Raw genomic sequence first — 20760 nt, forward strand, 5'->3', positions numbered from 1 at the left:
CATACTGAAAACGTATATAAACAGCACAGTTTTGATTTGAAAGCGATCAAAGTCACAACACTATAAACTTTAAATCGATTCCTTGGCAATCGGATAACATAACAGCTGTAAAATGGGCGATAACAATCGTACTCCTACATATATGTTTTTTACAAGAGCGAGTCACCCCACGTATTCATTATCACATCACACCTGCGGCCGGGGTGCCGTTGACGGAGCCCGACCGTGACTGTAGAAAGTTGGGAATGCACGATCCCCTACTTGCTCAACGTGTCGATTCACGCACTCGTATTAATTAAAGGAAACAGATACGCATCTCAGATATGTAAGCACGTTAAGGAGGATAATTCGGCGCTGCTGCTAGCTGTAGACTCAATTAACGGAGCCCTTATCATTGCTTTGTTGAAGATTCAAGCTGCACGTCGTGGCGCCGAATATTCTCAGAAGCACTCGACACGGCTCGAGTTGAAAGCTATATTTGTGTGCAACCCTGCGCTCGCACCTCTGTTCCGCGACTGTCGTCTCGCTCACGCATGCATGTCAAGGTAGGGTTCAACATTCGAGGATTTAGTACGCGCCGATAATAATACGTCGAAACGGAACATTCGAAGCGGTGTCTTGTGGATCTGTTTTATATAAACGTGAATGATTTCATTGGGTCAGATTCTAATCAAACGTGATATCCGAACTAAATGATCGAATTTACGATAAATAACAAGCGATTGCTTATTGATTTTTAATATGAAGCTCTTGGTGAACTTTTCATGAAGTCATATTAAGCAAGCTTAATATTGCCAAGAGCTACCGCGTATTCGCATCGGGCTGGGCGGCGGCGGCAGCTGGAGATCATTGCCAGATGCCGGCGATGGATCGCGACTCGCGACGGGGTCAACAGCCACTGCCCTTGTTTCGCAAATTAAAATATTTACGTGATCATACAATAACCAACGTCGCCTCGCTCATGACTAGGTTCAAGGGAACGAACAATGTTGACAGGCGGATATATTGTTATTACACAATGAGCCATGTCGTAACATACTTACGATCATCGCGACTGTATTACCGTTCAACAATAGCCGACATACAGTTTGACCCCAAAACATTCAACAAAAAGTTTGCGAGTATCTTATTTTTGCCAATACAATAGAAGACATGTTAAGGGGAGGGACTACATGCCGTGTCACCATATTAAAATTAACAATGCGCACATACAGCTTATTGCAGGCAAATCATTTTTACTTCCTTTGGTTTACATTGTACATAAAAGTTTTTAATATTTATCGAATATATAGATAACGTCTTTAATCAAGCGATATAAATCATTTCTTTAGCTCGTTGGTTGCTTTCACTTTCCTGATGTTAAGACTTCAAGGTCAGGTTTACCTACTTGTCAATTTTATTTTTATTAAAGTATCTCTTAAATCAAGCTGTAACGAATCATTTATTGATATATCATTTAACTTTTCGTTCAATGAATTACAAGGAAAGATATTCTTTTCTATTACGACTATTTGATTTAGATTGATTTTTTGGTGGTAGTGTTAGCATATATTCTACTTCGATGAATCTATTACTAAGTAACAAAATCTTATTATTAATCAGTTTCTCAATCAAATTCTTTTGGTGGATACGTTTGATGTAACAAAACGATTCAGCCAATACACACTTCATGTAACGATTGCTTGTATTCCTTTTATGAAAGTACAATTACTTAACCATTCTTTCACTAACGTAAGTAGGCGTCGTTGAATTCAAATCAGCGATGCATAGAAATTGAAAGTAGATATAATAACGGTCTACGTATCAAAAATTGCACACGTTCCCTTACCGACGCTGGCTTCGGATGAATGAGCCATTGAGTTAATGGATAAGGCCGAACCTTGATCTAATTGACAGTGACAATTCTAGATCATAGTCGATCTATCACCTATCTCCTTGAGAACATGCAAAGATATGTTGCAGATAGTCCAGTTTGAAGTACACTTTTTAATGGATTGTCCACAATTCATCCATAATTAATTAACACTGATCAGTAAGAAATGTAAACAAATTATAAAAATTATTGCAAAATTCTCCGATCACAAAACAAAAGAGTTATGTAAGATGCCAGCTAAATTAGCTAGAGAAAATAAATGTTTTGTTTTGAAGTTAATGGTTTTATTTGTAAACATAAAATCACCAGCTGTTTTTCTGCTTCCAAGTCGTATCTGTCGCACGAAGTTCGCATCTGCATTATCACTTCCGCAGTTTATATCTATAGTAAAGTTTCCACTTTACAACACATGTTAGAATTTTATTCTACGCACTTCTAAACACTTATAATAATACATCTTTTTTTATATTTGTCAGGTGTTTGCGATGTGGTACACGTGGACCGTGTTACTGCTTGTGTCCTGTGCGCTGGTCGCGGCGGAGGGCCAGGCGGAGGCCGTAGCGGGGGCGCAGACCGAGGCCCCGGTGACGGCGACGCCAGGGCCCACCGCGACGCCCCGCGCGCCATCCCGCTCGCCACCCCGCACGCTCGACCGACAAGCCGCCGAGCTCGCCTGGCGGTCCTGGTTGCAAAGCCCCGAGAGCGGCAACCCCAACGCCCCCGCGAGACGAATCACAACTAAATCCTTGTTCATCACTCCCCTCGTCTGCCCCAAAGGACAGCGACTCGATCGGAACGGCTGTGTTCAGGTGATTGCTATTTCCATTATAATGTGTATCTACGATATACTTGATTTTCAGATATTAATGAAGTATATGATAAGTCATTTAAATATGTCTCATTCATTTTCTAATAAATATTGAAAATGCAAATAGAAAAAGAATTTAATATAAATGGTGGCTGTCGACAACTGACCAGCTATTCCACTTAGTCTATAATTATCGTAATCAAGTCGTAAAGGTACGAGTAGATTGGCGTAATTATGTCAACTAAGATCGTTAATTTATGGTTTCTTACGATGGTTGATGGGCCCCACATTTAATGAGTAATAATTAGCATTTATTCTAAAACAATAAAAGCCACGGCCTTCGCAGCTTCCTTTAACTTATAAACTTTCATTTCAGGCTAATGTACTAAATGTTATTCAATCTTCTTTACAGGTAGTGACCGTCGACAAAAATGAACACGAGCGCATCTTACTTGAACATCTAAATGCATTGTTCACATCGGCGCCTGGTGGCAGCGATGTGCAATACGACTACGGTGATGAAGAACCGGGCCCTCTGCAGCTCTCTATACCCATCGGTTATGATGCGCAAGCAGCTCCTCTGCAATCTCAAGATCAAGGCGACACGGTAAATGCTTTAAAATACTAACGTACGAACAGAAAAGTTTATTACACAAGTCCATAACTTAAAAATCATTACATATTAACATATGTGTAATATATGTTTTCAGGGGCAGGACCTCAACTACGTGAAAATCGACAAAAAAGGCGATGATGCACAAACAAACGATGCCAGTATAGAGGCTGAATTAGAACTGCTGAAACTCCAACAAGGTCACAACAATACAACTGGTACTAAAGGCAGCCACGTTGTAAGCCAAAACGCACTCACTAATTTCTTAGCCTACCACGAAAAACCAAAGCGTGACAGTCCTATGATCAATTCTAGTGAAATAGAAACTTTGAATTCCACGGACGTCGGACAGAAGGAAGAAGTTTTTGGACACGTAGCTGTTGATCCCGTATTATACGATACTTCTTATCAAAATCAACAATTGCCAACAGAACACGAAATTGAATATTCTAGTGAAACATCATCGACTGACAGTCCATTAAATGCCCCCAACGATACAACTATCGAAAGCAGCTCTACAGTCTCTAATAATGCAACGAAACAAACAGACTCGCCAGAATTGAAGAAGGAAAATGATAATTCTAAATTAAATCCAGAACATGATTACTCCGACATTGGCGAAGCGATAAAGATAATAAGCCGATTCGCTGAAGTTACTACTGACGACAATTTCGCTAAAGACAAAAGTAATTCCTCGAAAGAAGAAACTAGCAGCATTTTGGGTACTCGTACGAAACTTCAATACCGACGTAACAAACCAAAACCGGCAGAACCGGCGGAGGACACAGCGGTCAAGACCCTAGACCAGATATCGGATGACGAAAAACATCAACAAAACCATCCAACTAAAAATCTATACTTTAGATATTCTTGGCCAAACCATTTACGTTCACCACAGTCTGACTATCCTTTCAAAAATGTACAAGACTACTGGCCGGGACAGCGCCACGTTGGAGGGGTTTATGCAATGCACGAGAATCCACGGCGACATCACCACACTTATCCCCATAATTATTTCCGGCCACGCACGTATCCTTACACAGACTACTCTCAGTTGTACCCGAGGCTGCGTGAAAACTACTCCGGACTTCATCGATACCCTCACAGAGTGGCGCGTCACGAGGCTAGTCCGATGCGACCCCACACCAATGATCAAGACCTTTACACCTTACTCGGTCTCAGACATTGGTTCAGCGGCGAAGGCACTTCGAAGAGATAGATCGCTTTCCCAACATCGATCGTAGATAAAATTGACGTTACCCGACGACATATAATGGAAGCTATGGGAAAATGTTTAACTCAAATATTAACTCTCAAATAAACAATTGCATTTAAAATTAATATTTGTTAACAATTGTCAACTTAGAAACTTCGTGTCGTCTTCTTCGTCCATAGCTTTCAATATATTAGCTTATTTATTTCAAAGCCAAATATTACAGTCATAGTTAATTATTTTCTTAGCTGTATAAGTTTTTGTAAATACTCTTCATATTAAGCGTTTAATTGCAACTAAAAATGTAATTGTTCTAATAGTATTATCGTTGTTTTGTATTATGTAAATTGTTGTATCAATAATTATTTAATTTATGTCTATTTTAACGATGTATATTTTTCTCGCTTTTTATATTTGTTGTTGTGAATTAGTCGAATGTACCTAATGCAAAAATGTGTTGTCGTATTTAGTTGTCGTACAAATGTAACCGGCGCGGGATTGCCACAGATAATAATCGAAATGATTATTATTATAAAGTAGGTACTTACTTGTAGATAGAGCTGTGGACGCATACTTTTTTTTACTTTTTCAATGTAGATATAGATAGGTTTGTATTCTATTATTTGAATTTTCAATACAATCAAAATGAATTTAGAATCATTCAACCCACCTACCTGCCTAGTATGAAAACTTTCTCAATGCAAGTTATTTTATTTTAATTTTTATAAAAAAAATTCTTGATTTAACAATTTTGCTTTAGATAAAAACTTGCCAAATCTTATTGTCAATGCACATAAACTTAATTATTACATATCTCTATGCAAAATAATGTCTTGTAATGCATACTATGAATATTCAAATATTCTTTGTAATGTTATTAAAATTAAATCCTTATTGAAACAAAAATAACTGAATAATTACCCATATAATGATCCCACCAAAGTTTAGTTTAAGTCTTTAGTATCTTATACAATAAAATTATTTAATACTAATATGTAAGATGTATATCTAAGTGAATAAATATTTTCAGAGCAATTCTTAAAATATAGTATTCAAATACATACTAAATTATATTACTTAAATTTTCCAGAGATGAAACTAATATTTTAAAATAATATAATGCAATCTAAACAAAACAATATAAATATTTTTAAACCAGTGTATCACATGTATTCTTAGCTTAAAAGATAAAATATTTTTACTATTTCAATTTGTTACTATTTTTGGATATGTCAGTTTCATAAAATAATTTTTAACTGTGTACATCTACTGATTCCTGAATAAGATTTTTGAGCAACTAAACTATAACTACTATTGCAATTTTTAACTATTCTGTACAAATAGAATAAGTATTAACCATATCAATGTTGGAAACTTGATCTTAACTAAAAAATGTATTTTAAAAAACTTTTTCTGCATACTGATGAATACATAATCAAAAATATCAATGCCAGTATTTTATTGTAAATATAAATGTTATATTAAAACGATTGAAATGAAATCATATAATGTATTTTTATTTTACTCGCGAAAAAAACACATTTATGAGTTTTGGATATTTTATTGGAAAAAAAAACATTTTCTTACTAAGAGTATGAACTATTAGAGCTACATATGATAAACAACATTGTTCACATATATGAGATTCTCTGGTCTTGCATATACATCAAGGCTCAAGCTTAAAATAACCCAAACATACAACACATACAAACATAATGTAAACAATTGTGATATATAAAATTGTATGTCAATAAAAATAATTAAAACATCAAGTAATAATCAAGACCATGATATAATTTACAATCTGATTTTTTTTTGCATAACACATTTTAATAGCCAGCTATACAATATAAAAAAATAAACGAAATTAAATTATTTTCTAATATTCAGTGTCAACATTTTACAAAACTAAGTATTAACCTTACGAGTAAATATTTTGTACAAAATATCACAATGAAAATACTTAAGATATCTTGGTGACACAAAAATTTCACTAAATAGCCTTATGCTTAAAAATTTACTCTTTAGTGTGGCATTGCATTGTTGCACAATAACATATAAAATTCTACATATGTATATAAATTTTCTACCTGAAGTATATGCAAGAACAGCTTGGATTTTATTGTAAAGAAGAGTATCGGAAATATTTACTGGGCTTTTTTGTTCAGAGTATAATCTCTATTTAAACACCCAGCCTCTTGTTACAAACTTAACATTGATACTTTGTCTTTTTGAATATATCATGAAATTACAACTTAATAATATGTAAGTACTATCGGAAACAAATATCCATCCAAATTTGAAAGTTTCCATTTTGTGATCTCATCTGAACTCATAAATTTGGATGCTGTGTTCCGGGACATGACTTAAAGTCAAAGATTGATACCTGAAAATTATTAAATACTCAATATGGCAACATAAAATAAATTTATAAACATAAAAAAAACTAACAGTCATGAAAAGACTCTTACCACATACCTATAAACTATGACTTATAACTATAAAAACATTACAATTAACATTAGCTTACCATTCAGAACTTCTATGATAATAGTAACCCTCTATTGTGGCAGCAGACTTATGGAAGCATATATAATAGAAACCAGCAAATGAAGCACCATTAATATCTTTGATTGTATGGTCAGGCACAAGAAAATGTTCTTTCCATCTCATAAATACATAATCAGCTTTTTCAAGTGTGTCATAGTCAAATGAATCTGAATTAAATGTCTTCAAATATGGTACAAAAAGGTCAAATTTACTCTGCAATTTAAACATGAAATTTATCAACACAACATTTCATAGGATAAGTAATACAGTTAAAGTACATAAGACCAGCTACATCTATACATATTGTAGAATAAATGATAATAATATGACAAGTGTTCTAATTAGAACTTCCTACAATATCCATTTCAAACAATGACTGTGGTACAAAGTTTATATTTACATTAAGCTTACCCAATGTTTTCTATCAACATCCTCATCAGCGTCCCATTTTCTTGTGAGGAAGGGATATTTAGCCGATATAATTTCGCCATCAAAAAACGTGGTCAGTGTGGGAAATTCTTCTGTTAGCCCCTTAATCTTAAGATAGCCACAGAGATATGAATTTTCCTCATCAACATGCTGAAATAACAAAGAGTTATATAATTTAATTCATCAAAACTATTATCATTCTAACCACACATTCGAATGTTTATCTTGTTATTTGTTTACAATAACATACGTATTTCCTCAGTTACTAACCTAAAATTAAGTTATATATATCATATTGGATAATAAAAAACAATCGCAAGATACAAAGAAGCAGATTTTCTGTATTTGCGTATTTTGTTTTAAAATACTAACCTGTAAAACTACTTCGACTTCGTATGAGTTTCCTTTGGATGCTTGATGACCGTGAAATTTTGATCCGTTATATAGTAATGACTTTGTTACACCGGGTTGTTTTGAGTTTGCCGGGGGAGGTGGAGTTATATCAACTTTAACTGGCATTATTTTCCATTAAAACGGTGACCTAACTTACACAAAATAAACTGTATGTAATGATGACAGATAATTTGACAATCGCTTTCATAAATATCTTTCTCCATTTTTCTTTGACATGTTTAATTTTCATTAAATTCTATATGAAAGCTTATCTGTATCCATATTGAAAATATCTTAAAAATATTATTTTAATTGATTTACCAATATTGACTTCATTGAAAAATGTTTTTAACTTCTTAACAGCATATCCAAATACAAAGAACAACACATAAAAACTTAAAAACCATTATAAGCTTTTAAGATTGGTTAGATTTTAATTTAACTTATGAAATAAAACTAAATAAAACAGCAACAAGTGTAAAACTTAGGAAAATAATTAAAAGAATAAAAATTCATTGGAATCAGGTGCAATAATTTTATCTGGTATACGTCATCTACAAATCTATGGTATTAATATAATGGTAGGGTTTCATCGTTTCGTTGGTTTCGTTGACCGAACATCTTGTTTATAAATTGTTTTGTTTTGTAGTTTAATTTAACAAATGTTTTTATAATCGTTGCTGTAACATCATGATTTCTTATATAGTTGTGCAAAGCATAAGTATTCCTAAGCGCCATATTTCTGTGTACCTTTTGTGATCAAAAAGCAATAGTCGCGATATTTTCTCACATAATTATGGTTAACTGACGTTACTCTGTGCATCCTCAATTATGGCAGAGCCAGGTTATTATCACGGCGATTATATTCGACACCCTGTCCTTTATGAACTTGGTATCAAATATGGAATTAAGACGGAATGTATTCCAGAAATAGCATTGCCGTCTAAGTTGGAGGAACTCAAGGATGTCATACGTAGAGAGATACGTAAAGAGTTGAAGATAAAAGAAGGCGCGGAGAAACTCCGTGAAGTGGCAACTGATCGAAAATCACTTTCTGACGTAGCAAATATTGTGAAAAAGGCTAATATAAAACTAAATGAACTCAAATCAGATTTACAAGAACTGGAATCCCAGTTACTTCTCTCCCGAGGTCAATCTACTCCCACCTCTCCCGAGGACTTATCTTATGATGAAGAAATCATCTTGGCGTCGGAGGCAGCGCAGCAGCAGCGGCAGCTGGGCGAAGGGACTGCAGACCGCAAACTGGCCTCACTTGAAAAACAGTTGAATATTGAACTAAAGGTAAAACAAGGTGCAGAAAACATGATTCAAAGCATAAGCAGTAGTAACCAATCCCGTGATAAAAAGCTATTGGCAGAGGCACATCAGATGCTTGCTGATTCTAAAGATAAAATTGAATATCTTAAGTTACGTATATCCAAAATGTGTAAACAGCAAAAGGAGGATAGTGCTGGTGCCAATGGTGATGGCAGAACCTCCGATATGAGTGGAGTAGATCCATTGCTCGATGAAAGGATAGCAGAGCTGAGGAATCGTTTACGCATAGAGGCTGCAGTTGTTGAAGGATCTAAGAATGCTATCAGATTATTGCAAAGTGATAAAAAGGTGACAGATAAAAAAGCACTGCAAGAAGCCCAGACAAGTCTTCTGGAATCATCGCAAAAATTGGATTTATTACGCTTATCCTTAGACATGCGCCGTCAAGAACTACCAGTGGAGAGTCCTGCATTTATTGAATTAGGACATGAGTTACGCAGTACTGGCTCAAGCCCAGGATATGTTAGCTTATCTTGGGGCGGAGGATCAAGAGCTCAGTTTATGTCTCCAACACCCATGATTAGTCCTTGTGTACAAGTTACTGGTACCCTTGAGGTAAGGTTAATGGGTTGTCAAGATCTTTTGGAGGAGGTGCCCGGCCGCAGCAGACGTGATCCATTGGCCAGCCCTTCTGACTTAAAGTCCTTTGTAAAGGGTGTCACAATTCGTAATTCTATGAAGTACACATACAGCATTAAAGAAGATACAAGTAATGAAATTATGGCTGTCCTAAAATTGGACAATCATACAGTGGCTCAAACAAGTTGGCGGCCATGTTCTCAACAGGCTTGGGATCAGAGGTAAGGCATTCATTAAAATATCTGAATAACATATCATCCCAACTAGACAGGTAAGTATATTTTTTGTTTTCTAATTGGTTTACAATGTAGCCATTCTATATAAAGAAATTGATACTATAATTGTAATGTGCTACTGGCAAGATCAGAAACCATAAGATTTCATTATAAACCATATTAAATATTGTCAGTGTAATTGGATTAAATAAAATAAAGTCAAGGTTTTATATTATATTTTGATACCTATAGGGTTAACATTAAACCTCAATATTTCATAACTTTTAAAAGTAAAACCACTGTTTTATTTCGAGACATTTTTTGTGTAACAGTATTGAATCTTGCATCATTGATTTCTACATGCATTGCTCAATAAAATGCACTTTCAATTTTTAACTACATTTAATGTATTTTATTGCAATGTAATTTTTAATGGGTATTATAATGAAAAAACATTTATTTTATAGTTATGCAGTTACTATAAACATAGTGGGTTGTACTAATATTCCCCCTTCCCTTGAAATGTAATCTCCAACTTGTATGATTACTCACCTAATCTTATCTGTAGGCCATACTTACATATTTATATAATGACTAAGACACCTGACACACAAGCAATTTTATGGTACCTATATGTACCTAATATAACTTTATATATAGTACTATGTAGTTATACTTAATATTGCTTATATTTTCACCTTTTTGACTATTATTTCATTTATAATTTCATCTGAAACGGATATAAATCTACTTTAACTATAAACTTTGATGCTTTTTAGTATTCTTATAAGAAATATCTAATAAGAACAAACACCAACCCTACCTACCTACCTCATTTTGTTAAACTCCTTGTTAAATACCTTAGAATGAGAAAGTTTTCTATTGGTGGATTTTAACTATCTGCTTATTATTTAGACAATTTTTTTTATTTATGAGCCACATATGTGCCTTAGACTATAAGCCATAAAAAATTATTTCATGACTTAATTGCTATAATAAATTTTTGTAAAACTGCTTCGTGGAGTAAAACATAATGTACATTTTATTTACAAAACATGAACATTATTCACTGCAACTCTTCGGTGTTTTGTCTATTGAGAACAAAGCAAGATTAGTTAATTTTAAATATAGAAACTAAATCACACCAATAAACATGAAAAATATGTTTCAACAGATTTTTAGAGATTACTGAATCTGTATCACAAAAAAATGTTATATGACCACTGATTTTAACATTGGCAACAATCAGATAGTTATTAAGGTCAATTATTTTTTCTTATTGTTTGTTTTCTTATTGATGTTTCTAGTATTTTAAATGCATTTAGACATATGTTTTTCTTTATTTGAACCTTTAAATTTTCCAGATTCACAATTAAGCTGGATAAATCAAGAGAACTTGAAATAGGTGTTCACTGGAAAGATTGGCGTGGTCTGTGTGGAGTCAAATTTTTGCGATTGGAAGAATTCATTGACGACATTCGACATGGAATGGCTTTAGAACTTGAACCTCAAGGCCTTTTGTTTGCAGAAATTAAGTTCTTGAATCCAATAATTTCGAGAAAACCAAAACTGCAGCGTCAAAGAAAGATAATTAAACAGCAGGGAAAGAATATTCCACGTCCATATGGCGAAATGCATATTCCAGCCGTTATACTGGGCCGACTTTTAAAACGTTCATCACCATCTATTCAAAATATCCAGTCAGCCCATATAAGTCAACCCCAGCAACATATTTATGAGCCACCTTCTATTGACAGCAAGGAGATTGAAAATCCAAATGCTACCTTTGTTGGCATGGCAGGTGTGAGACCACTCGGCTTACCTGCTACTCCAATTGCACCTCAAGTGCCTATCACGCCCCCTCCGAAACCGAGTCTGCCTTTACACCCTCCCCCTAATGTTTCAACACTTCGAATGGAAAAAGAACTACAGGAAGCATTTGCATTTTTAGAAGATTCATACACCAGGGATAATTATGTTCCAAAAGACCCACAAACACCATCATGCAACACACCATTAGTTGAATATCCACCATCACCATCCCCTAAACTTGTTTTGGAATATCCAAGTAATGAAGATCAGATTGTTGAAATTACTAGTAATATGAGGTTGTCGTCTTCTCGTTCGTCTTCTGTTATTGAAACGCTAGGCAAAGAAATAGATTCTAGGAGACAGTCTGGCGAAATGTCCATGGAAAGTTTCAGACTCCTTAGTGTCCTGGGAAGGGGCCATTTCGGGAAAGTAATCTTATCACAGTACAAACCTACTAATGAATATTTCGCAATCAAAGCTTTAAAGAAGAGTGATATAATTGCTAGGGATGAAGTAGATTCCCTTTTATCCGAGAAAAGGATTTTTGAGGTAGCTAATGCTATAAGACACCCATTTTTGGTGAATTTGTTTGCATGTTTCCAGACAGAACAACATGTTTGCTTTGTAATGGAATATGCTGCAGGAGGTGATCTTATGATGCACATTCATACTGATGTTTTCACAGAACCTAGGGCAGTGTTTTATGCAGCTTGTGTAGTATTAGGCCTACAGTATTTACACGAAAATAATATTATTTATAGGGATTTAAAATTAGATAATTTACTGCTTGATACCGAAGGATATGTTAAAATTGCTGATTTTGGTTTGTGTAAAGAAGGAATGGGATGGGGAGATCGTACTGGAACATTCTGTGGCACTCCAGAATTTTTAGCACCTGAAGTGTTAACAGAAACCTCTTATACAAGAGCAGTTGATTGGTGGGGTCTTGGCGTTTTGATATTCGAAATGTTAGTCGGCGAATCGCCATTCCCTGGGGAGGACGAAGGTGAAGTCTTTGATTCAATTGTTAATGATGAAATTCGTTATCCTAGAACTTTATCTCTAGAAGCTATAGCATTAATGCGCCGTTTATTAAGGAAAAATCCAGAAAGACGTTTAGGTTCATCCGAAAGGGATGCAGAAGATGTTAAAAAACAAGCATTTTTCCGTAACGTTAACTGGGAGCAATTGCTTCTTCGCAAAGTGAAGCCGCCATTCGTGCCAACTATAAACAACTTAGAAGATGTAAGTAACTTCGATAGTGAGTTTACCTCTGAAGCACCGTTACTGACCCCACCAAAAGAGCCACGCCCACTAAGTGCTACAGATCATAAACTGTTCCAAGACTTTACATATATGGCAGATTGGTGCTAGGCAGCAAGCAAGTAAAGTTGTTATTATTAATATATAGTATAGTTTCATTATTTTAAAAACTATAAACCCCCTTTGCCTTACAAAACTGAGTGAATTTCTGTATTTTGATATCTATCTAATTGATACTATGTAAGGGTGTCTGAAGAGATACTCATTTTAACTTGTATGTAATGCAGTTAAATGCAATATTTTATAATTATTGAAATTGTGTAATTTAAGACCGTAAGTTTTAAATAATGCTAATCTTTATTTTTTTAAACATCATGTTTATGTAGTTATAAAATTGAATAACTTAGAATATAATGATTATTGTTAAGAAAAGGCGTGTCAAATAAATCTTTACGTTTTCAGTCAATTGTTTACTTATTCATTTAAATAAAGTTATCATTAAACGCTGTCATTATTTTTTTAACTAAATCTATAATGACTTAATATCTTTAAGTAGAAAATGAGCACAATAACATAACACCTTCGAGGAGAAGATATCTATTTACAACAGTAAGTTTATAACAATTTAATTTAATGAATTTAAAAATATTACCAGTATTAACTTAACTGAGTATTTTCTCCAAATACATAATTTTAGTTAAAGACAATATACAATACAGTTTTTAACTAATCTGAACATTATTTTAAAGTGAAAAAAAAAAGAATTTTAAAAGTACAATTTCAAATATGAGTTGAAATTAACATAAAGTTCACACTATGTACACAACTCACACACAGAACTAAGTCTCAAATATGAATTCATGTAAGGTTCACATCCTTGAGCCTTTGTGTTGGAGCACCTTAGCCCTATCTGTTGGCTCAATATCATTGCTGTTCAAAGAATTTCCACATTCTCTACTTACAACACAGAGAAATTCAGAATGCTCATCATTGCCATAATTGTACTGCGAGCCAATATTTATCAACTGCTCGAACTTCCATCCGTCTGACAAAGTCGACATCATTTGTGTCAACTCTTCTTCGTGGAATTGTAATACTCTGTAGACATGCTTTTTAGAGTCTTTCAGTGGCCGTCGTTCCCGCAAACATATTCTTTCCTTAACTAATCTGATGAGTTCAGTAATGTTATAAAATTCAGCTTCTTCCAAAACTCCCTCCTCAGCAATGTCGTTATTGATAACGAGTTTGCCGTGTCGAAGATAATTTAAAACTGGTGAAAAATACGTTGGATCTCTATCTATTAAATATGCTCCGGTTTCATCCTGGAACACACGTCTTTATATTATTTATGACCAAAAGTATCAATTAAAACGTATGATGTAAACAGAACCAAAATCATACTAACCCTGTCTGAAATTAAGTCACTGTCCTCTTGCACCAATCGATAAAGAAACGAATTTGGGTCTCTTGACAATGTTGTCTTTGTAGTTAAGAAGTAAGTTCCGCCAACGTTTAGTTTAACCCATTGTTTACTACTTCGTCTTTCATTGTTAAATTTTTGTGTATTTTCTTTTAAATAATCGCCATCACACATCGAGTCCGCCATGGTTGGAAAGTATAGACAAAAAATCTTGCATAGAGCATTTTTGTACGTTGACGTCAACTTTACTGTTTAAGTCATTAAAAGTAAATTTTACTCTCAACCAAATCCAAATTATTATGATGAACTTGGTATATGTAAGGTCTTCAGTTATTTGATAAAATAGATGCCCTGTAAACAACGACCTGATATTGTAGGAATATTGGAAGGTATTAATTTTTTTTTTTACTTTAAAATTTATATTCTGTGGTGTTTAGATTTTTTTTTCTTGTTTATTGAATCTTTTTTCATTGTCTATGGAAAGCTTACTTTCGTCCGTCACAGAAAGTTCGAATTTTTATTTTGGAAATTCCTTTATAACACAATTTAGCTTTGAGGTAACTTAGTAAAGACATATTGTAGAATGTGTTTAGATAGAATGTTCCTTTCATAAAGTAATTCTAGAAAATCATGATGAGCAACAATATAGAAAACGACAGATCAAGCTCAACTGGAAAAATGTATCCAATAGATCTTGCACCACAAAAGATTACTATAGTTAAGAGCATGTCCAATACAGAAGTGAAAATGGCTCATTTAATTACTGGTCAAACAAAAACATCAGGGTCCGGTCAATTAATAACTCACGCTGGCTCTGTTGGCTTAATGCGTTCAACTGCACAAATTATAACTCCTGGCGTCTCATCTCAGGTAATTATCTATTTTTAACATTTTACTATTCTAATATTACAATGTTAATCGCTCCAACAGTAATGTTACATTCAATTTTAGTTTTATCGAGTAAAACCAAGTCACATTATCATAATGCGCGTCAAAAATGATGGTTGGCAAAAACTACGAGCTCTTTTGCACAACCACAAACCTATTTCCTAACAAACTGCATCCTTAACATCAATCAATCCATATATTTACATTGTTTACAAATACACAACAAGAAATATCTACAGAAGCTTCTTAAACCAACTTAGCCTTTCTCCAGTTTAGCCTTTGTTGAAATAACCTTTTATATAGTATTTCTTTTGTATCTCATAATTCAAATAAACAAAGACTTCAAATCCTATTATAAATCTTGTTTCAACATTCTTAAATCACTGGATTTTTAAAATTTATAGTTTTTCTACTATATGAACTGCTACTAAACTAGATGCCAAATGCCACTTTCACCTTTGTATGCCCCAGAATCAAATTTTCTTGACCTTCAGAATTTTGCATATATACTTTTGATTGCTTTTTATAACCTTATATCTACATCACACTTTAGTTTTCAATGACTAATCTATCTTACATTTAAAAAATAATCCAGCTCTAGCTTACTAAAACAAATAATGATCAATACTTAAGAAATGTTCAATTCTATGTTACAGCCACAGATGATAGTAAGTGGGCCACCAATATTCCAAGGTACCCCAATAATAAGCCAAGGCTCACAGTTATTAGGACAGACGTCACAGATTATAACCCAATCACAGATAATAAACTCCAGCGGTATCATAAGTCCAGGCACACAAATAATTAGTCAAGGAAGCCAATTGTCTGCACAAGTTTCTAACTCCAGTAGCGCTGTCTCTAATATACAATCAAGTGTAGCATCATCAATTAGTGGAACACAAGTGCTTAATGTTGGCGGACAACTTGTGAGTGGATCTGGCAATTTGGTTGTCAGCTCTTCTGTTAGAACAATACCTCCAAGTGTGCGAGTGCTACCTCCTTTACCTCATAATAGACCAGGTAAGTTAGATTAGCTTCTATTTTATGATGACTATCAGTTAACAGATTCCATAGGACATGAATTACATTTATTGTTTTATTTTGTTACTTGCTGTTGTCTGTGACTATGATGTAAAAAAAATTAAACAATAGCCTATGAAATGCTGGAAGCATCAGCCTATTATCTACATCACTGCAAATTTTAAAAAGTTAAAAGTATCTATAATTTAAACCCAAAAGCAATGTATTGGTTTTATTGGTATTAAACACAATGTTATTAAATTAAGAGATATTTTCTTTTTCAGTACTATCAAGTGTAAATGTGAGTACAGCAAGTAGTGTGTTAGTGAGCAAAGCAGTGACAAGTCATGTGCCAAGAGGTCTGGCCGCTGGAGCCTCACTGGCAGTGCGTCCAGTAACACCCATAGCTGCCTCACAATCTGCCGGTAATCAAGGTAAGGATAATGTGTTATGTTTAAAAGTAATATTATACACTTGGAAAGAATTGTTTGTATTGAATTCAAATGTTTACAAGGTTAACAGAGTTAAGTTAAGAAGTCACAGAAATTAAAAAATAAATGTTTTGCCAAACAACAAATAGGATTTTTAAAAACAAAGCATAATGTTTATATAATCAAACTAACTTTGAATGTAATTCCAATATTACTATAATTCAATAGATAATACTTAAAAGATACATATAATGTTTACATTTTTATTAAACTATTGACATTTCAATGTCATAGAGTAGACAACATACATTGCATGACAAAGTTTATTTAGAACTTAAATTACCACAGATAGCTAAAAGTGACAATAATTAATTCTTGTTTTGGGTTTAATACTTTTTTTTATTAAAGAAATATTCTTATTTCTATCTAAGTGCCTTCCTAAGTTATTTTTACTACAATCAATACATACTTCTTTTGGAAAGGGAAAGAACAAAATAACTTGTTTAGTGCCGGTAACATATGTGCAATCATGTAACTTTTTTTATATCCTGCTTATGACAGTATACTTTGTAAGCAGACAAGTGTACCAGTGAACTTGCATGTGATAAAGTTCATCTCATAAGTTTTTTTATATGCCGTTGGCTGCCCTGCAACCAAGGTGTTGTAAATCTTCACCGGATTCATGGATGGGTGGGCGCTCAGTGCGTTTGGACTCATCTCACACCATCATCGGTGTAGAGTAGCGGCGGAACAGGCGGCGCTCAGTCGCCAGCCGTGGGCTCGGTGCCGGAGCCCTTGAGCGGTGGTAGGTACCTCCCTTGCAGGGAGACCAACAACGTAGCCGTTACCACCGCGGCATTATTATCTGTCGGCCCAAGTAATTAAACTGTCCAACATCAAATATACAAAAAGGTTACAAATTAAGGTATGTGGCCTTGTGTACTTCTGCCTTGATAAGAACAGTTTTTGTATTGAGAAGGATGATGTCACGTGGGCCCAAAGGGATAAATGCTCCAATATAGATTTCATTATTTCTAAAAGTTTGGTCATATAAATTTTCAGTTTAACTGTAACATTATAAAATGTATCCATGCTTGCAGGTGGCGGTGCATGGTCGAGTGGGAAAAATCGTAATGCGCTAGTGTACCAAGGACGCGGGCTAGGGTCCCGTTCCCGCGCGCCCACGCCCACGTCTACGCCTCCCGCGGCCTCGCCCACGCCCACGCCAGTGTCGACGCCCACACCGCAGCCCAGCCAATCTCCGCACTCCTCTATCATCACTTTGACAACCAGCTCCATACTTACTTGTAAGATATTTAAATTTCTTACCATTGATTACTTAGAGTAAAATTCTCATATTAAATGTACACTAAGTGCGACCCTGAGTGCGTCAGTTTAATTATTTATCATGCTCAACAGCCAGCGGAGTGATATCAAATGCGGTGCGTGGGGCGGCGCCGCGCGCGCCCACGCCCACTCCCATATCGACGAGCACTGCGCCGCGCCCCCTGCCGCTATTGCAAAGAAGCTACCAACCTACTAAGGTAAGCTATTTCCTTTTCATCTATATCTATATCTAAACATGTAAGCATGTAGCATGTAACATGTACATTGGAGTGTTTGTTTGTAGTATAAAAAGAACAATTCCAGATTTCGGGAAGATGGTGAATTTGCATTGCTGATAACGAATCGAATCGCATTTAAAAAATGTTTGTCTGTCTGTCTTTCCGCAAGCTGCATTTGTTCCGGGTAACCTCCAAAACGGCTGGGCCGATTTCGACCGAACTTTCACTGAGGGGTAGCTGACTTAGACGGGCATATCATAGGCTACATTTTTTCTTAATTTCGCGATATTTAAATGGCGACCGGACCGTTATCTCTGGAGCATGTGGACCTACTTGGACGGGACTTTGACTGGAGGTAGCTGGTAAAAAGTAGATGCACACGGGAATGTTATAGACGACTATTTTTGTCAATTCCACGCAAATGAAGTTTGCGGGCGACCGCTTGTAGCTAATAGTTTTCATTAAGCACCATTTCATTGTGCATTAATTTTATTCTGTTAGGTTGTCAGCGTTGCGAATGTTGGCGTGCGCGGTGTGGTGGGCAACAGCGCGCCCTCGCAGCTGTACTACGAGGTGCCGCTCGGCAGCCAGCAGCACGTCGCGCACCAGCAGCAGCAGCAGCAGCAGCACGCGCCGCAGCTGCTACACCAGGTGCAGCAGCTGCCGCGCCCCCTCACACCATACAACCACAACCAGGCCGCAGTACAAGGTTTGCATCAATTATTTATTACAATATTGTTCCTGAATTTTCTTTAGCAATTTAAAATGGATATATTTTTTTTTGTTTTGTGCTTAATAATGTGTTCTGTTTGTATAGTAAGCGTTGTGAACAGCGGACAGAGTGTGAATGAGGCGCGACAGCTGGCCACCTCTCTTGCCGCCTCCACCATCCTGCCCAGACCTTCTATACTAAGAAAACGAGATATTGATGGGTAAAAAATTATTGTCAAATATATATATACAAAAACAATTAATTGGTTTGTTAAATATGTGCAGTATTTTAAATCCATAGACTGAGGCTAATGACGGGGTATTTTTCAAAATATATTATTAGGGTTGAATTTTCAGACACAGTCAGTATGATATGTAACAATTATATTTGCAGTTCACCGTCAAAGATCAGTAGCTATCTGGCGAGCGGCGGCACTTTCGCTTTGGGCGTGTACCGCGAGGTTACCAGCGGCGGCGCGCCCGGCTGGGAGGACGTGCCGGCGGGCGCGCGCGGCCCCGGCTCCGGCTCCACCACCATGTCGGCCGCCTCCTCGCCGCCGCACGACGACACCGAGCACGCGCAGCTCGCCATCGCACCCGCGCCCACGCACACACCCGATCTCTCGCCGCGCAAGAAGCCTAGGAAGCAAATGTAACAACATAAATGAACCTTTTCATTTAACTGATAACTGATTACAATCGATGTGATACGAATTATAACCATTGCAGGTTGAGTAATGAGGTGCGGCAGTGCGAGTTGACGACGGAGGACGCTCCGCCCACGCCACCGCCCCCCGCCAACCCTCCCAAGCGTAAGTAAAACTCGTGTAAATATTTAATAGCTGTGAAGTCTTCGTTTTTTGTTAAAGCTGCCTTTACCACTGTTAAATGTTCAGTTGTAATAAAGTAGGTATTGTCGCAGGTCCGCAGCTGGGGTCGGGGTACGTGTGCGGGTGGCGCGGCACGGCGCTGCACTTCGTGCGGCCGGCGGACGTGCGCCGCCGCGAGCCGCGCGCGCGCGACATCCTCGCCATCGCCAGCCAGCGCCACGTGCTCGCCAGCGCAGACGGCTGGAAGGTGCACCACCTCACCGCGCAGATGGACGACCTGGTGAATTGCACGTTCACACCACTACACACCAACTCACACCACCTCAAACCAACTCAAACCAACTCACACTAACTCACACCAGCTCAAACCACCTCACACCAACTTACACCACCTCACATCAACTCACAGCATCCCCGCACCAACTCAAACCAACTCACATTGTTCTTTTTCTACAAAATAAATGTTAGTAAAAATTGAGAAAGAAAAATTGGGTAAACAAGGGTGGGTTGGGTAAACATTTTCGCATTTCTATACAATTCGACTATGTGATGAAATTCTTACTATTTTATTAACTTTATAAATGCAAGTGTTTACATTAAGGGGTGGATCGATGGTTGTTAGAAGAATCTCCTTAACGGCTGAACGGGTCTCGATGAAATTTGGTATAAATGTAGAACATAGTCTGGAAGAACACATACGATATCTAACATTTTTTTTAATTCAGTGCAGACCGAGTCGCAGTTTACAGCTATTTTATATAAAAAATAAAAAAAAACTTTTATTAAATATATATTGTATTGCAGGTGTC

General features: G+C 36.1%; 5 protein-coding genes across 5 annotated transcripts in view; 3 read left to right on the forward strand and 2 right to left on the reverse strand.

Annotated features, from left to right (window-relative positions):
- LOC106107429 overlaps positions 1-5505 on the forward strand; it is a 31981-nt gene extending 26476 nt beyond the window's left edge. Inside the window, exons 3-5 of the mRNA XM_013288281.1 lie at positions 2350-2682; positions 3094-3288; positions 3392-5505. Of these exons, the coding sequence (XP_013143735.1) occupies positions 2359-2682; positions 3094-3288; positions 3392-4513 (1641 nt within the window). The 5' untranslated portion in view covers positions 2350-2358 and the 3' untranslated portion in view covers positions 4514-5505. The remainder of the gene's footprint in view (positions 1-2349; positions 2683-3093; positions 3289-3391) is intronic.
- Positions 5506-6396: 891 nt separating this feature from the next.
- Positions 6397-8086, reverse strand: LOC106106985 (glucose-induced degradation protein 4 homolog). Its single transcript, XM_013287649.1, has 4 exons — positions 7859-8086; positions 7469-7636; positions 7038-7270; positions 6397-6893 (listed from the first exon to the last, which is right to left on the reverse strand). Exons 1-4 carry the CDS (start codon positions 8003-8005, stop codon positions 6830-6832), a joined length of 612 nt encoding a protein of 203 aa, XP_013143103.1. The 5' UTR covers positions 8006-8086; the 3' UTR covers positions 6397-6829.
- A 361-nt stretch (positions 8087-8447) lies between these two features.
- On the forward strand, positions 8448-13552 carry LOC106107241 (serine/threonine-protein kinase N). Its single transcript, XM_013288012.1, has 2 exons — positions 8448-10017; positions 11376-13552. Exons 1-2 carry the CDS (start codon positions 8711-8713, stop codon positions 13195-13197), a joined length of 3129 nt encoding a protein of 1042 aa, XP_013143466.1. The 5' UTR covers positions 8448-8710; the 3' UTR covers positions 13198-13552.
- An 89-nt stretch (positions 13553-13641) lies between these two features.
- On the reverse strand, positions 13642-14716 carry LOC106107242 (BTB/POZ domain-containing protein KCTD5). Its single transcript, XM_013288014.1, has 2 exons — positions 14492-14716; positions 13642-14408 (listed from the first exon to the last, which is right to left on the reverse strand). Exons 1-2 carry the CDS (start codon positions 14690-14692, stop codon positions 13956-13958), a joined length of 654 nt encoding a protein of 217 aa, XP_013143468.1. The 5' UTR covers positions 14693-14716; the 3' UTR covers positions 13642-13955.
- A 260-nt stretch (positions 14717-14976) lies between these two features.
- The window catches only part of LOC106106825 (BCL-6 corepressor-like protein 1), a 6763-nt gene continuing 979 nt past the window's right edge, over positions 14977-20760 (forward strand). Inside the window, exons 1-10 of the mRNA XM_013287484.1 lie at positions 14977-15376; positions 16051-16414; positions 16699-16848; positions 17946-18152; positions 18265-18389; positions 18912-19119; positions 19228-19342; positions 19516-19773; positions 19851-19933; positions 20044-20299. Coding sequence (XP_013142938.1) covers positions 15137-15376; positions 16051-16414; positions 16699-16848; positions 17946-18152; positions 18265-18389; positions 18912-19119; positions 19228-19342; positions 19516-19773; positions 19851-19933; positions 20044-20299 — 2006 coding nt within the window. The 5' untranslated portion in view covers positions 14977-15136. The remainder of the gene's footprint in view (positions 15377-16050; positions 16415-16698; positions 16849-17945; positions 18153-18264; positions 18390-18911; positions 19120-19227; positions 19343-19515; positions 19774-19850; positions 19934-20043; positions 20300-20760) is intronic.

This window comes from Papilio polytes, unplaced genomic scaffold (genome assembly GCF_000836215.1).
Source record: "Papilio polytes unplaced genomic scaffold, Ppol_1.0 DF822067.1, whole genome shotgun sequence".
Classification (NCBI taxonomy): domain Eukaryota; kingdom Metazoa; phylum Arthropoda; class Insecta; order Lepidoptera; family Papilionidae; genus Papilio; species Papilio polytes.

Bases quoted from the DNA above. Each gene is read 5' to 3' on its own strand.
- LOC106106985 (XM_013287649.1), bottom strand. From the start codon at position 8,005: ATGCCAGTTAAAGTTGATATAACTCCACCTCCCCCGGCAAACTCAAAA. The intron at 7,637-7,858 runs GTTAGTATTTTA...TTGTTATTTCAG, and splicing joins AAGTCGAAGTAGTTTTACAG to CATGTTGATGAGGAAAATTC. The intron at 6,894-7,037 runs GTAAGCTAATGT...AATAATTTTCAG, and splicing joins TATCATAGAAGTTCTGAATG to GTATCAATCTTTGACTTTAA.
- LOC106107242 (XM_013288014.1), bottom strand. From the start codon at position 14,692: ATGGCGGACTCGATGTGTGATGGCGATTATTTAAAAGAAAATACACAA. The intron at 14,409-14,491 runs GTTAGTATGATT...CGTGTGTTCCAG, and splicing joins GTGACTTAATTTCAGACAGG to GATGAAACCGGAGCATATTT.
- LOC106107241 (XM_013288012.1), top strand. From the start codon at position 8,711: ATGGCAGAGCCAGGTTATTATCACGGCGATTATATTCGACACCCTGTC. The intron at 10,018-11,375 runs GTAAGGCATTCA...TAAATTTTCCAG, and splicing joins CAACAGGCTTGGGATCAGAG to ATTCACAATTAAGCTGGATA.